This window comes from Acartia tonsa, chromosome 10 (assembly GCF_053477335.1).
Source record: "Acartia tonsa isolate MP-2025a chromosome 10, ASM5347733v1, whole genome shotgun sequence".
In the NCBI taxonomy this organism is placed as follows: domain Eukaryota; kingdom Metazoa; phylum Arthropoda; class Copepoda; order Calanoida; family Acartiidae; genus Acartia; species Acartia tonsa.
In genome coordinates, this window is record NC_137269.1 from 31,708,423 (window position 1) to 31,726,039 (window position 17,617).

A 17,617-nucleotide genomic window follows, 5' to 3' on the forward strand; every position below is an offset into this window, starting at 1 on the left:
GACGGACAGATGGACGGACAGACGGACGGACATTTCGAATTATAGAGTAGCTTCGCTACTAAAAAGTATTTCAATCGGATTACAAAATTCAATGAAGTCTAAATTTCTAATGTGAGAAGGAGATATATGAAGCTTACAGGAAAAAGTAAAAATCACATCTTTATTATTACATATAAAAAATAAGATAAAAGTTTACGATAGATTTAATATTATTGAGCAATATATATGTATATTGATGAAACAATTTGAAACCTTTGCACTGATTTCAATAAACGAACATGCATGAAAACTTGTGTAAAAACTTCGCCTTTTAAAAGGATTTTTTCGGAGGAAATATAATCTGTTCGCATAATACAATATAAAATAATAAAATAAATAGAATAAATTATCTATATAATCAAAATATCTATGTGTAAATATTTTGATGCTGGAATACCAGGGTAGAGAGATTTAGCCATGAGAACCATGATGATCTAGAGTGCTGGAATATTTACTAGAATACCAGGGTAGAGAGATTTAGCCATGAGGACCATGATGATCTAGAGTGCTGGAATATTTACTAGAATACCAGGGTAGAGAGATTTAGCCATGAGGACCATGATGATCTAGAGTGCTGGAATATTTGCTGAAATGCCAGGGTAGAGATATTTAGCCATGAGAACCATGATGATCTAGAGTGCTGGAATATTTACTGGAATACCAGGGTAGATATATTTATCCATGAGAACCATGATGATCTAGAGTGCTGGAATATTTACTGGTATACCAGGGTAAAGAGATTTAGCCATGAGAACCATGGCCAGAAAGAGAACACACTCCACCAGGCAAAATATCAGGGTCAGGTAGATTATGGACATTGGACCCAAACTGAAAAAAAATATTAATATTAATATCAGTTATATGTCATACCCATATTTTAAAATTTATTCAGTTTTAGCTCTCTATCTTTAGAGTTTATTGTTAAAGATTACCTGGAAGTAAATATGAATCCAACTAAAGGCGGGGTTATCAAACTGCCCACACCACATGAGATGAATGGAAAACAGGAGAGCTTCCCTGTAATGTCAACCTTAACAACAAAAAAAGGCAATTATTTGGAAAGTAGTAAACAATGTAAAAACAAGGACAATTATAGCACAGCATTGAAAGTTAACAGTAGTTTGGATAAAATAAAACAGTAAATTATTATTGTAGACAAAAAATAATATAATTAATTTAAGCATGATTATTTTGTGTTAACTGCTGAACTGATATGATTCTCCTTTATAAAATTGCTTCTCATAGATCCTGGGTAGGTTTATAACTTTTATAAAGGGGGGGGGGGAAGGTTTTGTTTTCATAAACTAAAATAAAAAGAGGATTTTTGGGGGGAGGGTAGTTATCAGCCTCCCCAGGACCTAGAGATTGCATTGTAAAGTAGAACATATCAGTCCAGAAGTAAGCAAGATCCTTCCGTACAGAGAGACACACCCAAACACGTACACATAGACATCATGTTACTTTTATATACAAATAAAATTCTTCTTCAGCTATTCCATTTTGAATATATTCTATGTAAGTCAGACAGATCTTTGTATGATTGACTATCTAGGGTAATAAATCAATTATAATCACCTTTGTTGCAACCCAAGAGTAGGTGGCGCCAAATTGCCAAGACAAGAAAAAACCTAAACAATAAATTGTTTGTAAATTAGGAAGATTTTTATTTACAAGTTTTGTTAATTCAAATATTTCTTACTTTTCTATAAAAGCTTCTAGAAGTATAATTAATATCTATCCTATTCTTACCTATCCAGGCAGTACCTATGTACAGACCGTACATACTAGTACCCGCCACAACACAAAGCAAGATGGCGGCAAGGACACAGTTTATCAAAGATATGATTATAATAGTTCTGAAATAAATATATTCTTTTTATTTTTAACGATTTTTGCTCTTTGGTTACTAAAGAGCTATTATAAATAAAATTAATGTAGATAAACACAAATTTTATAAAATCATTGATGATTGTTTGCTATTTAATTTTTAATTTTAGAACAAAATTTGTTAGAATTAGGACAAACATAAATTCATACAACCAGACAAACATATAGAGTGACATAACACAAGAACATGTTATGACTATAGTCATTTATCACATTGTATTATAAACAGCTTTTTCTTGATATTAAAATGAAAAATTTTAAGATTAAAACCAGTTTTGTAAGCCCTGAGGTGCCCAAGACCCTGGCTAACTAAACTGGTATTAGATTTAAGATTTTTAAGTTAGTATTCATGGAATGTTGTCTGTAATTCGATGCTATACATGATATCATTTGGTTAAAGATTCTGTGTTGGTAAGACAGGATGGGAGATTGCTGCACTCACAGTCAGAGACCTCTGGACCAATTCTGGAAGCAGCCAGATTCCCCAATCTGGCTTATAATGGTGATGTACTGGCTGAATAGGAACTATGTGCTACATGAAGAATAATATAAATTGGTTTTGAAGCCATACTAGAAAAATATTTACCTAGGAGTAAGAAAACTGACTGCTACTAATGAGATAAGCCTTCCACACATAAAGCCTCCATTATAAAATGAATCCGTGGCTGCAGCCTAAACAGTATCATATATGAAACATTTTGTATACTTATAGCAGGGCTTGGCAGCTGTGCGTCAGCCCCCTGTAAGCCTCATGGAAATCAACCCTTTACAATTTCAAAAATCAGCTGTAAGCCTAAACCTGAGTATGACAATCTGCCCTACTAGTATGGCTGAGACCTGGTTCTAATCCAGCAGATATTAATCGTTTTTAAAGCCACACTGGAATAACTATAGGCAGAATACCTGTGAAGGTAAAAGGTCCAGAGGTCCGCAAAGTCCAAATGTTGTTGCCATAGGCTGATATATCCTTTGATGATGAATCAACTTTTTATCATACTAGCAAATGCGCCCCTAGAATCTAGGGGTCTCTATTGGAAGGGGAGCAGTAAAATAGCTTGAAAGACTGAAATCTACATTTGAAATAGCCTGAAATGACCCTCGGGAATCTATAAAAGCTTCCCTAAAAAAGGTAACTCAATCGGTTTATCCTATTATATAAAGTAGTAAGCGTTTTTTGTCTGTCCCGAAGGATCTCGCTAACCGCTGAACCGATATTGTTCTCCTTTACAGTGAAGCTTCTTATAGGTCATGGGAAGGTTGTAAACTGTTTTTGGGGAGGGTGTCTTTACCCACCCCCCCTCCCCAAAAAAATATTTTTTTTATTCTTTTGAAACTCAAATTTAATATGAGATGAGGTCGATTTTTCCCCCTCCTAGGGGGTGTAGCAGCTAGTCTATAATACAAAGTAGCTTGATGTCTGTCCGTCTGTCCCTTAAGATCTTGGTAACCACTGAACCGATCGGATTCTACTCTTCAGGGTATATACCTATTGGTCCTGTGGTGGTTTTAAGCTATTTTCTTGGGGGGTGGGACACCCCCAACCCCCCCAAAAACAAAAAAATCCCCCCCATTTTTTTTTTTTTTTGTAAGAAATATCCTTGGTCCTGTGTAGAAGAGTAGAAGATTCCCTTTGTGGAAGATTTCCTCTGTAGAAGATTTCCTTGTTCCTTACAAATTTCACCTTACACTTTTTTTACTATCTCTTGGGGCAAAGCCCCTAGAGGCTAGGGGCGAAGCCGCTAGTTAATTAAAAAGACTTAAGTTGATTCCCTTTCAATACCACAGGCTAAAGCAAACATGGCAAATGTCAAGGCCAAAAATGTATAATTGGCACAGGATGAGGATTTCTTGCTTTCCACTACTTTTCTCTGAAATATTTAGGTATATTAGGGGATAAGACAATGGGTGATAAATTAATGTACACTCCAAATCAAGATAAAAGACAACATTTTTAAATTATTGGTTGAAAGTTTGGACAAACCAATCAAGATATAATAAGAGTTATGAAAATTTTAAATCTCTGGAATTACTGTTTTAATAAAAATCAGTACCAAAATAATTTACGGGGCAATATCCCATACCATATGATGATGAATGAATGAAAGATGCTTCACTGCACAAGAGAACCATAGAGGTTCAGCGGTTATGAATATCTTAAGCTACAGTCATCCAGACAGATACACATCCTGTTACTGTTATTTAAGAAACAATTTGACCAAATTTTGAATACCTTTGAATTGTCTAATTGTGAATGGTATGTAGGCATTGGATAAGGCAAGTAGGCTAAAATCACAAATCCCAGGCTAAATACAGCACACCAAGCTCCTTGATAGATAGATAGATAAGACAAGTAGGCTAAAATCACAAATCCCAGGCTAAATACAGCACACCAAGCTCCTTGATTGATTGATAGATAAGACAAGTAGGCTAGAATCATAAATCCCAGGCTAAGTACAGCACACCAAACTTCTTAATAGAAAGATAGATAAGACAAGAAGGCTAGAATCACAAATCCCAGGCTAAGTACAGCACACCAAGCTCCTTGATAGATAGATAGATAGATAAGACAAGTAGACTAGAATCACAAATCCCAGGCTAAGTACAGCACACCAAGCTCCTTGATAGATAGATAGATAAGACAAGAAGGCTAGAATCACAAATCCCAGGCTAAATACAGCACACCAAGCTCCTTGATAGATAGATAGATAAACCAAGTAGACTAGAATCACAAATCCCAGGCTAAGTACAGCACACCAAGCTCCTTGATAGATAGATAGATAAGACAAGAAAGCTAGAATCATAAATCCCATGCTAAGTACAGCACACCAAACTCCTTGATTGATAGACAGATAAGACAAGAAGGCTAGAATCATAAATCCCAGGCTAAGTACAGCACACCAAGCTCCTTGATAGATAAATAGATAAGACAAGTAGACTAGAATCATAAATCCCATGCTAAGTACAGCACACCAAGCTCCTTGATTGATAGACAGATAAGACAAGAAGGCTAGAATCATAAATCCCAGGCTAAGTACAGCACACCAAGCTCCTTGATAGATAAATAGATAAGACAAGTAGACTAGAATCATAAATCCCATGCTAAATACAGCACACCAAGCTCCTTGATTGATAGACAGATAAGACAAGAAGGCTAGAATCATAAATCCCAGGCTAAGTACAGCACACTAAGCTCCTTGATAGATAGATAGACAAGACAAGTAAGCTAGAAATTCAGCACACCAATATCCCTCATAGATAAATTGAGTCCAGAATTTAAAAAAAAAACTCCATTACATAGAGGAGCCAGATTAATACAGCAGTTAGCAATATCTTAACAGGCAGACAAAAGGGTTTGAAGTTGAATATATATTTAATACCTGTAATTATAAATGGCCAGGAAATATCTGGCATTGATCCAGGGAGGTAGGATACTGTTATTTCTTCTACACCTCCAACCAATATTTCTTCTGTAGTTATATTTGATAGCTTTCTAAAATTTGTATATTTTTGTATAACTTGAATAGCATCGATTTTTGAATTGGACAAAATAGCCTTGCAAAATTTGCTTAGTGAAAATAGTCTCTACTGTTAATAATAATCATGGCTACAGCGCTTGGCCCCCTAAAATGCCTAGCCGTGGGTGCTTTGCCTGCTAGCTATATAACCTAAACAAGCTATATATGTATTAAGATATATAAGTTTTCCGGAATTTTAATGTTAGGGGGAGATTTGAAATTTGCATCAAATTTTAAGGATTTTCTATAAAATTCGTTTTTTGTATAATTCTTTATCTAAAAGCGGAAATGCATTTTAAGTTAATTAATTTTGACCAATAGGATAAGTGGATTTTAAACTACCCGCGCTCTAATTGGTTGAATGATGTACGCCATCCAATCAGAGCGCAGATTTTTAAACCCACCAATCAGAGATGCCAAAATTAATTAACTTAAATTGCATTTCCGCTTTAAGATAAAGAATTATAGAAAAAACGAATTTTATAAAAAATCCTCAAAATTTGATGCAGATTTCAAATCTCCCCCTAACTTTAAAATTCCGGAAAACTTATATATCTTAATATGTATGTATGAATTAATCTAATGGTGTAGAATTAGAATTTTGTGGATTAAAAAAAGTGGTTGGGAGATTATTTTTTACAATTTTTAGGTTAGGTTTTATGGCTAAGGGGCTGAGCGACTGCGGGTAGGTAGTCCAGGGGGCTGAACAATGCAACAATGATCATTATTAACAGTTTGACAGGCTGTTTTATCTAAGATCCAAAGAGATGGGCACTAGAATAGCCAAAAACCAACCTAAGGCTTAGATTTATATATATAAAGCCTAAAAACATCACATGAACTAAGAATGCTGAATAATTGATTCCGTTTTTAGGTACATCTCAATGTATATCTTGTTACTTTTATATTAAAACTAGCGGCTTCGCCCCTAGCTTCTAGGGGCTTTGCCCCAAGAGATGGTAAAAAAAGTGTAAGGTGAAATTTGTAAAAAAAAAATAATAAGAAGGACCAAGGAAATCTTCTACAAAGGAAATCTTCCACAAAGGAAATCTTCTACAAAGGACCAAGGATATTTCTTACAAAAAAAAAATGGGGGGGATTTTTTTGTTTTTGGGGGGGTTTGGGTTGTCCCATCCTCCAAGAAAATGGCTTAAAACCACCACAGGACCAATAGGTAGATACCCTGAAGAGTAGAATCCGATCGATTCAGTGGTTACCGAGATCTTAAGGGACAGACAGACGGACAGACAGGCAGACATCAAGCTACTTTGTATTATAGATTACTTACGTGTTACAGATGGCCGCTTTATCAATATGTTCCTGAGCTGGGAGAAATGGACGGACCAGGAAGGTGGAAGCGAAGCACCCGCAGGCTAGAAATTAGACATTAACCTGTTAATGTAAAACTAAAATAAAGAGTTAAAGATGATAAGGTAAAACAAGTAGGTGTATTCCCTTAAAGTAAAACCAATCTAAGGTTTTGTGATTTTGGTGGCCACCCTTATTATCTTAAATCTTTTTCTCGTATTCATTCGAATCCGGTGGATAGGAACCGGTTCTCATCCATACGAAAAAACTATGTCTAGCATCGTATTATATCCAGTTTTCTACGAATATAGAAATGTACAATAATAAGATTAAAACCAGTTTTTTTAGCCCGTGCCTTCGGCATCTCGGGGCTGAAAAAACTGGTTTTAATCTTATAATTGTACATTCTATATCCGCGGAAAGCCGTTTATAATACGATGAAAGAAATAACTATTCTCGTATTCATTCGAATCCGGTGGATAGGAACCGGTTCTCATCCACACGAAAAAACTATGTCTAGCATCGTATTATATCCAGCTTTCTACGAATATAGAAATGTACAATCATAAGATTAAAACCAGTTTTTTAGCCGGTGCCTTATTGTTTATAATACAATGCTAGAAATAACTATTATCTACCTTCCTTATTTTATAGATTTATTTCGATTTTAAGATACTAGCGGCTACGCCCCTAGAGGCTTCTAGGAGCACTTGAGGAGGAGAGAGTCGAATTTAGTAATTCAATTTCTTATTTTTGATTTTAAAAGAAAAAGTAAAAAAAATTTACGTTTGATGTTTGTTTTTCGTTGAACTCTCTTTCTAAAATTGAGAAATTTAAAAAAAATTTAATTTCTCTAGGGAGGGTGGTGGTACCCTCCCCCAAAATAGTTATAAACCTTCCAGGGACATATGAGAATCTACCCTGTTAAGGAGAACACGATCGGTTCAGTGGTTAGCGAGATCCTTCGCTACAAACAGACAGACAGACAAACAAACAAACAAACAGACAGACATCGTTCTACTTTGTATTATAGATATTTCTACATTAGGTATAGTACATAAATTATCTTAAAAATACTTAAATTTTTATAATAACTTACCAATGACAGCATGTTCTAGTAGGATAAATGGGGCACTTTTCTCTGGTCCTTAAATTAAAGAATTTTTTGAAGATTTAAAATGGATGTAACACAAAATAGCCTCTTGTACAAAATAGCCTAACACCAAGATAGACTCGGTACATTTACTTAGGGAAAAAAGCCTCAACTGTTAATGATCATGGCCGCCGCACTTTGCACCCAAGTCTGCCTAGCTGCAGCGGTCAGCCCCCTATCCTGCCTTGTCGCAGGCGCTCGGCCCCCTAGCTATATAACCGAACCTAAACTAAAAACTGTAAAAATATCAAAGAATTTTAATCCTCCCAACCACTCAGGGACGTCCAAGGGGGGTGTATGGGTAAAAGGGTGGTTAAAAGTTGAATTTACCTAATAAAGAGACAATAAGAGTGGATTCAGCAGTTAAGTAAGCTCCTATGCAGAAAAACTGAACCACCCTAAAGAATAAATGTGATTATAAAATGCTTTGTTTAAAACAAAGTCCCTAACCATACTAGAAATTATCGACACAATAAAAACTGTCCCGAATTTGTATTAATTTTGAGGAACACGACTCCAGTGATGTCATATTTTTCTTTCACGAAAAAGGGAAGGGGGGAAGAAAATCTCTTCAAAAGAGATGGGGAAAACCCCCTTTTCTCCTATCTCTTTTTTCTTCCCCCTTTCCCTTTTTTTCTTTCCCCCTTCCCTTTTTCGGGAAAGAAAAATATGACGTAACTGGAGTCATGTTCCTCAAAATTAATACAAATTCGGGACTAGGGTGGGTCGATTTTGGAATTTCACATCAGTAGACATTGGCAGGGGTTACTAGGCCAATATAAAACCCTGTAAAACTTGAAAGAGGTTTTTTAAGAACCCAGTAATAGTGTCGAACTGATTATGACGTAACAAAAAAAATTAGCCAATGAGAGGTCATTATTGACCAATGGTAAAATTCATAGTGGCCTCTCATTGGCTAATTTTTTTTGTTGCGTCATAATCAGTCCGACACTAATACTGGGTTCGTTTTTTAATTCAAAAACAACGGGCGCGCGGGGGGTATAAAATGTGCCCACCCCCTTATAAAACCAAAAATTGAAATTCCTTCAAACACAGGCATGATGCATATCAAAATGACCGCATTAAAATGCTGATTACAGATCTGAAAATCATTTTAAAAAATATTGATTCAGTCTGAAATGATTTTCAAATAACCTCCTAAAATGAACAATTTTGACTAAATCAGCTGTTTTTAGGTACTTAATGAGATCTTATTCGAACTAGGAGCAATATTTTTCAAAACGGTTTTCAGATTCGCAATCAGCATTTCAATGTGGTCATTTTGATATGCAACATGCCTGTCTTTGAAGGAATTTCAATTTTTGGTTTTAGAAGGGGATGGGTACTATTTATAACCCCCGCGCGCCGGCAGCCATAAGAGCCAAGTCACTTTTGAAACTTGAATGGGGCTTATCATACATATATATAACTTCCACAACTTATGATAACAGTAAAATCTAAAAAAAGGGTGAAATGGGCCCACCCTATTCGGGACAGTTTTTATTGTGTCGAAATTATCAATCATCAATCAAAAATCTAATAAATAAGATGAATCTGTCTTTAAATTTTGGTGTTAAAAAACTAAAATCTAAATATTCATAAGGTACCATAGATTTCCTGGTGCAATTATAGACTTGCTGAGCTTTAAAGAATTAATCTTTACTTTACAAAAACGATAAGACAAACTAACGATGCATTCCCAGTTTTCTGTTATAAAAGAATTGAGTTGGAGATGTAATGAAAATCCTTATTTCAGAAAAGCTTTGCCTTTAACAATGATACTAATATTCACCTTAAAGTAGCCAACACTACAAAACTAGAGGTCAAATGAAGAACTGCAGTCAATATCTAAAGGAAACAAGGATGACAACATCAATAAAATCCAAAGCACCAAAAATCATCGACTGTCAAAGGGAAAAAGTGAGTTAAAAAGCATATGTTTGTTTGCTATAAAAAAAGAAAGAGAGATTATATGCATTAATAAAAGAACCCACTGAACATCTATAAATTATGTCTTTTGAAGCAAGAAAATTATATGCTCATTGATACAAATTTTAACTTAAATAACAGCCAAAATATCACAACTTCCTAATATAGAAAAGGACTGTCTGACAGAATGAAGGACATACAAAGTAACTTATAGAATAGCTTTGCTACTAAAAAGATCCATTGTCAAAGAGTTGGATTTCAAAAATTATTTATAAAACATAACTAAAAATTTTACCCCAGCCGTAAAAATATTTGCAAAAAGAAATATTAGTTTTCTTCTTGCACTCCTAATGTACTGCTGAAACACAAACCCTAAAAAATTTATAAATTAAGCAATTACTTATTTTGGGTCAACTGCAGTTCACGGTTAAATTTTCCTGGTAACAAATATCTCCAAAATTCTATGCTCGCACAAAATTTTACCCGAAAAAGGAATAGTCATTAATCATTAATTTGGATAATTTTTTAAAGATATGTTCATTACCATGAACTGCAGTTGATCCCATATTTTAGATAAAAAATTAAAAGTGATGTTGCTAATTAAACCATTGCATATGTAAGTTTTCCCCACATAATTAGTCCATTTAATTAGGTTAAGAAAATCGACTAGATCCTTTTTTGGTAGATATTTTAAATTTGGTTTAAAGATTTAATTTTTTCATGTATCATACCTAACAATTTTGAAATATCAATTTAAAAAAAATAATTCTTACTGCATAACTTTTTTATTTTCTTCGATAAATTTTCTAAAAAGTCACACGAATTGACGTTGAATGCACGTGGATATTTTGACAGGGGAAAAACTGTTGACAATTTAAATGTTGTTATTTTTCCTGTCATTTATTTATCAGTTCGTTCATCAAGTAGCAGGGGAGGGGATGGGGTAATGTATTAGTGTATCTATGTCAAAGCTCATTACTAATAACAAGGGTGACATTGGGCTTTAATTCAAATGGTACCCAGTTTTCTAAAACTACGTTCTCTGATATATTTTGATTTGAAAACTTTGGGTACTTTTTTAAGACTGTAAGGTAGCTTCAATTTCAATAACCTGTAAATAGACTGCCCATTAGAAAACCTAGAAAACCAAAAGTCCAAACAAAATTGATTGTGTCAATAGCTACTCCAGTAATCCTGAAATTAAAATTGTTATTTAAAGCATTGTATTAAAGACAGGTTTCCGCGCATTAAGAATTGTAAGATTGATTCCAGCTTTATTAGCCTCGAGCAGACACTAAATATCCGGGCTAAAAAAACTTGTGCCCAGTTCACAAACAAGTTTTAGAGGCCGACCGATTTAGTCTGTAAAAGTACTTAGTACAACTAACAAATGCCTTATAAAATCGGTCAACCTAAAGGTTCTTTAGGTCGACCTAAAATTTCTAGAGTTCGACCTTTGGAAGCAAGAAAAAGTGGCTCCACAGATTATGACGTCATTCGATAACCAATAAGAGGCCTGCATAAATTTTACCATTAATGCATACTGGCCTCTCATTGGCTATTCTATCGTATGACGTCATAATCTGTGGAGTCACTTTTTCTTGCTTCAACCAATGTCTTTTGTGAACTAGGCTTTGAAGTAAAACTAAATTTTTAAAATTCATTTCCAGCTTTTTTAAATATGCTGACGACAATAACTTAAAGATGCTACATATCTAAAATTAAATATACTATTCTTACCTTTTTTGTACCACATATAGAAATATTTGGATCATATGAAGGAAATTAAGTCATTCCTGAAAAGGATAGAAATTCCCTTCCAAAAAGGACAGAAATCATCTATTTTTATATGAGGTCAGGATGAGATATATTAAACTATCTCTGATTCCCTGGTTATAACTTACTTTGCTAGGTAGGGTTGTGTTGGTCCCACAATGGTCACCACCATTCCATGACCAAACTAAGTGTTGGAGGGGATATAACACCACAATAAAAATTATTTTGCCTTATTTTGCAGAGCACAAATTAACATTTTTTTAAGCGAAGCTTTTCTATAATTAGGGTCGGTCCGTCCGTACGTCCGTCCGTAACGGATAGCTTTTTTCATTAATTTAGGCATGTTAGAATTGTCCTATCGATTTCAAACTTTGCATGGTGATTCCTGCAGTAGTTAGGTACGATTTAGAAAGCGTATCAACTCTATGATCATTACCAAAATGTCCGTACGTCCATTTTAAACATGTTGATTTTTTACTTTTTTAAAACAAATTTTTATATGATCTAATTATCCGATTGATCTGATTTTTTGTATACTAATTCCTGGGACAACAAAGTACAATATTATAAGCCAAGCAACTCTAAAATTAAGTCCTAAAATGTAAGTATGTCCATAAACATTTTTCTGTATCAAGCAGTTTTTCAACAAATTTACTTACAATTTTGCATCGACTCTTATACATTTATATTCTAATATTCGATTGATCTGATTTTTTGTATACTGATTCATGGGACAACAAAGTACAATATTATAAGCCAAGCAACTCTATAATTAAGTCCTAAAAATGTAAGTATGTCCATAAACATTTTTCTGTATCAAGCAGTTTTTCAACAAATTTACTTACAATTTTGCATCGACTCTTATTCATTTATATTCTGATTATTTAGTTCTGACACTATACAAGTGTTACTGTCCGTTTGTCCTACCGTTTCGGTGCTTCGCTTTTATAGATGTTGTCATCCTTGTTTATTTGCATTTTTATGTCTGACTAAAAAATCACAGAATTTGGAATAGCTAATTATCTCAGCGTATTGTATACAGTTTTCCGCGAATAGTAAAATAAAATTATAGTAATAATTTTCTGTTAATTTTTCTTCGTGTGTCATATTCCTTCCTGAGTGGCCCAGGAAATGGGGAAAAATATCCAAAGCCATATTTTTGATTCACTAGCCACAGCCGACATTTTTATTCTAAAGAAAAAAAAACTTTAAAATGACTATTATTACTTTTTTTAAATTTAGAGGCTTCGAATTTTGGGTATTAACCAATAATAAGGTATAACCAACAGATGTAAATGAACATTTTTTTTAAAAATGGGAATCAAACTTATTACCTTCATATAAGTGTATGATAGTTTAATGAACTGAAACCATTTCCAACTCAAATTTATCTTTTATAGAAGAAAAAAATTTCAAAAATCCACCTTTCCCTTTTGCTAGGAGAAAAGAGTTTTAAAACCGTACTTTGTGATATACCAATAAATAAAGAAATTCTAGATCCCCAATCGGACCAATAAAAAGTGAACAATCAATCAACAGATCTATAGTATAGATGTATATTGTAAATACAGAGAACTACCACCCTTTCTTTTTCAAAGACCTCTTTCGTCTGCTTCTAAATTATTTTCTGCTACTTGCCTGTGTTAATATAAGCGACACCATTGGTTGATTTTCAATGACCCAATAGAAAGGATGCACAAGGCGGTTGCGATGAGGAGATACATTTATTTAACCCCTTTTTCCTCTAGTGTTTTACTCTAATAATCAATCTGCAATAAGTTATATAGTTTACACATTATGGTATAAAAGGATCGGGGTTGTGTTCCAAAAAGTAAAATTTCTTAAGATAAATTATATCGCCTAAAAATTTTGTCGTTTAGATTTTTTGGTATAATCATATGTTACTAAATATAAACACAATTCGTCTGCTAAAAGTTTATATTCATAATGTACGAATGATTGTTTCTGATTGACAATCTAGTGCAATACATCTATTGACCAACCTTTCAGGTCCTCTCTCGCCAATTCAAAAAAGAAGGAAAATTTTGCTTTATTTAAAAACTGGATTAAATAAGATACAGAACTGCTAAATATAAATTTAGTCAAAAATAATTTTCTTGTAATGATTATTTATAAATTTCTATTTTATAATATTATCCTTATACTAAAGTAACAGGATGTCTGTGTGTTTGTCTGTGTGTTTGTACCGAAGGATCTCGCTTAGCGCTAAACCGATCGGGTTCTCCTTAATAGGGTAGCTTCTCATAAGTCCCGGGAAGGTTTATAACTATTTTGGGGGAGGGTACCACCACCCTATCAGGAGAAATCGCCCCTAGAAAAAAATTACCCTTTCCGAAAAAGAGACTTGAACGAAACATAAACTAATTATTTCTGTAATTAGATATTTTAAATAAAAAAAAACATTCAAAGTGCCACTAGAGACCTCTAGGGGCGTAGCCGCTAGTACTAAATATCAAGTATTAGGCTGCTCTAATGGAAAACGGCTGGATATATCAATATTGCCACGAGAGAAACTATGATACCATACTATTTTATTGAATAACTAGCGGCTACGCCCCTAGAGGCCTCTAGGGACACTTAAGGTAGGAGGGGGAAAAGTCGACCTCATCCCATTTTAAATTTGTGTTCAAAAGAGTAAAAAAAATTGGGGGGGGGGGGAAGAGAGGGGGGATGAAGACAGCCTCCCCAAAAATAGTTTAAACCCTTCCCAGGACCAACAAGAAGCTTCACTGTAAAGGAGAACAATATCGGTTCAGCGGTTAGCGAGATCCTTCGGTACAAACAAACACACAAACACACAAACACACAGACACACATCCTGTTACTTTATTATAAGGATGATGACCTTCATTTTAATACAAGTTGTTATAGTTTACATCAACATCATGTCCACAACAGGGAAAAACTTCCATAAAACTATATCAATAATTAATTTTAATAAAAATAATATAACCAATAAAAGAACTAAGACCGTTAGAATTTCAATTTATTTTATTCTTTTTATTTGTGTATTTTCTATCTTTTTTAGTTACACTGCAAAAACGTCAAATCTTTAAAAAAAGCCTTAGGCCCCCCCCCCCCCCCTACGAAGCGCCGGCGCTTGATATGTGTACGAAAACGAATAAAGATACTGCAATTAAATCCCACATTGTTTTTGATTATTAATTCTACCATATCAATATTATATCATATGTAAACTTATTTTTAAAGATAATTAGATAAGAAAAAAATTTTAAACTTTGTATTTTACAATAAATATGTTTTATTTGTGAATGTTTCATGAAAGACAAATGTGTTTATGCTGAGATGTTTAAAAAAAGATGACAACATCCATAAAAGTAAAGCTCTAAAATGATAATGAAGGACAAACGAACATTAACATTGTAGAGTGTCAGAAATGAATAAGCAGAATATAAATAAATATTTAAACAAAATTGTAAGTAAATTTGTTGCAAAAAGCCCAAATACAGGATACTGTTTAAAGACATAATTACATTTTTAGGACTTAATTATATATATGCTTCGCTTATAACATTGTACTTTGTTATCCTAGGAATCAGTATCTCAAAAATCAAATAAATAGGATAATTACATCACATCAAAATTTTTTGTCAAAATGTTTAAATTCAACATACTATAAATGGATATACGGACATTCAGATAACTATTATAGAGTTGCTAAGCTTTCTAAATCGTACCTAACTGTTATAAGAATCATCATGCAAAGTATGAAAATGCTAGGACAATTCTAACCTGTCCAAATTAACGTAAAGAGCTAAAAATGTTTTAAAGTTTAGTATAACTCAAGAAATGTTTAATATTACATATTTTTTCCTTCCAAAAATTGATTTTGATAATCTTTAATTACTTGTCATTGGAGGAATGGTAAAGAATACATTCTGATGAAAATTATACAATACTTTGTTCGTCGACACATTAGACTCGTAATAAAGTCAACAGTTAACTTTTTTAGATTGTAAGCACCGCTGGAACGCATAAATAATTTTTCCCCAGCAATTTCAGAGATCATAGTGGAAAAAAAATCCCTCAAACTTTATTGTAGACAAGTTGCTTTACACCCTAGCCTCTAGGGGTGGTCAGAAAAATAAATAAAACCACTGTATAGATGATCTGGAAAATACAACAAATTCTAACCAACAATTTTCGAGATCTTTAGCTTCAAACAATACTGAGATTTAACCTTTATACAGACAGACGGACAGACCTCGTTATACTCTGTTTTGTAGATTTCTGTGCTCTTTTTGTCTAGTTTTTGCTACTTTTTCTTTATCTTTCACACACACACACACATTTCTTTCTTTCTTTGTTCTCAATATTCTAAATATTGTATAGATTACAAGATTAAATATGAGACAAATATGCTTTAGACTGGTAACTACGAAAGTATATTGATAGAAAACTATGATTAAGTTTGAGTTAGTCGATAAATGTCTTTGTCGATTAACATTTGTTTATTAATATTTTTCTGTCTATATGACTTCTTTGAAATTAAACACAATTGACAAGTTTTTTCTAAAGAGCATTGCATTATCATCTGAAATAGACAAAAACCAGCCCAGAACCCAAAACAACCAAATAGTGTACAGATTTATTCTTTGCACACTTTAATATATGGATGAAATGTCTAAAATTATCTTAATTATAATCTTTTTATAAGAACTGTCAAATAATATCTAAGTAAACTCTTATACTAAACTCGTCATAAACGGCGAAAAAAATAAAATACATGGATAAGAAGATGAATCAATTTTAACCCAAAATATTAATGCAACAAGCTAAGGGTTAATATTGTAACTTGCAAATTACGTAAATATATAGATTTTTCTTATATTGTCTTATTCCTAAATCCCTAGGTTGGGGGGGGGGGGGGGAGAGTAACGGGGCAGATGGAATCCTAGTGAAAGCAGGTTGCCCGCAGGCCAGTTAAGACATTACATTTATAAACATAACTATTCAAACGACATCATAAAGTTCACATACAAGCAAGCAAAAGGTAAACAAGTACATGATTTTTTTGCAATTTTTCTCAGAAATTAAAACCCTAACCAAATATCTGCCAAAATATGTTGCTTAAAATTTGCCAATTCCGAGAAAGGCCTATATAACAATCATTTCTCAGGCTAAAAACAAGAAATTTTGAAAGATATTTGGTTCGGGTTTTTATATTAAAAAAAAATATTGTATATAAATAAGTATAAAATAATTGCCAATTTTACTCTATTACATAGAATACAGCGTAAAAATAGGATATAATTTTAAGTCTTCTAAAAAGTCTTCTTTATACCTTTTCCTGATTTATTGTTTTAAAACATCATTTTGCAAAATGTTACTAATAATAAAAGTTATTTGTTAAATTGCATGTCTGATGAAATTTTCAACTTACTAATTAAGAAAAAACCATAAATAAAATATTATATTAATGCCAAAAGTAAAAAATGTACTTTCCTCAAAAAAAGAACTTAAACAAGAAAATTGTCATATCTGATATGATATTTTTTTTATTCGTGGTGTTGCTTAAAATTTTGCAATTTTCGTGCAGATAAGGGTGTTATTAGACGTTCTTATAGATACAATTGCAAAGTCATTTTTACCAAATTCTAAACAAAGTTTTTACATGGGGGGGGGGGGGGGGGGTACTTGTGTATTACTGATTGAATTATTTTTTTTTTAAATTTAACATGAAGATTTTAAAAATAATTTTGTTAGATTTTATTGAAATTCACTCGTAGATTTTAAAAAAATTCTGGTCACTATAATAGAGTTGCTACTCTTCCAAACTTATTTAGGAATTATCATGCAAAGTTTGAAATAGATAGGACAATTCTAACATGTCTTCATTAACTAAAAAAGCTAACTGGACGGATTGACCCTAATTATAGAAAAACTTTGATTTAAAAAAAATATATCCATAATCCAATGGTGTAAAATTTGTATTTTCATATTAAATACAGATATCAAAAAATGAATT

The 17,617-nt window shown here is 33.0% G+C and overlaps 2 protein-coding genes across 2 annotated transcripts; both read right to left on the reverse strand.

Annotated features, from left to right (window-relative positions):
- Window positions 1–181: 181 nt before the first annotated feature.
- On the reverse strand, window positions 182–2,949 carry LOC145329897 (solute carrier family 60 member 1-like). Its single transcript, XM_080174350.1, has 6 exons — window positions 2,830–2,949; window positions 2,513–2,598; window positions 1,789–1,895; window positions 1,615–1,667; window positions 972–1,069; window positions 182–867 (listed from the first exon to the last, which is right to left on the reverse strand). Exons 1-6 carry the CDS (start codon window positions 2,878–2,880, stop codon window positions 738–740), a joined length of 525 nt encoding a protein of 174 aa, XP_080030476.1. The 5' UTR covers window positions 2,881–2,949; the 3' UTR covers window positions 182–737.
- A 714-nt stretch (window positions 2,950–3,663) lies between these two features.
- LOC145329899 (uncharacterized) lies at window positions 3,664–13,364 on the reverse strand. Its single transcript, XM_080174352.1, has 11 exons — window positions 12,723–13,364; window positions 11,736–11,791; window positions 10,943–11,025; window positions 10,127–10,203; window positions 9,695–9,750; window positions 8,233–8,300; window positions 7,849–7,896; window positions 6,730–6,814; window positions 5,304–5,416; window positions 4,157–4,251; window positions 3,664–3,794 (listed from the first exon to the last, which is right to left on the reverse strand). The coding sequence occupies exons 1-11, from the start codon at window positions 12,789–12,791 to the stop codon at window positions 3,684–3,686; spliced, it is 861 nt and encodes a 286-aa protein (XP_080030478.1). The 5' UTR covers window positions 12,792–13,364; the 3' UTR covers window positions 3,664–3,683.
- Between the last annotated feature and the right edge of the window lie 4,253 nt (window positions 13,365–17,617).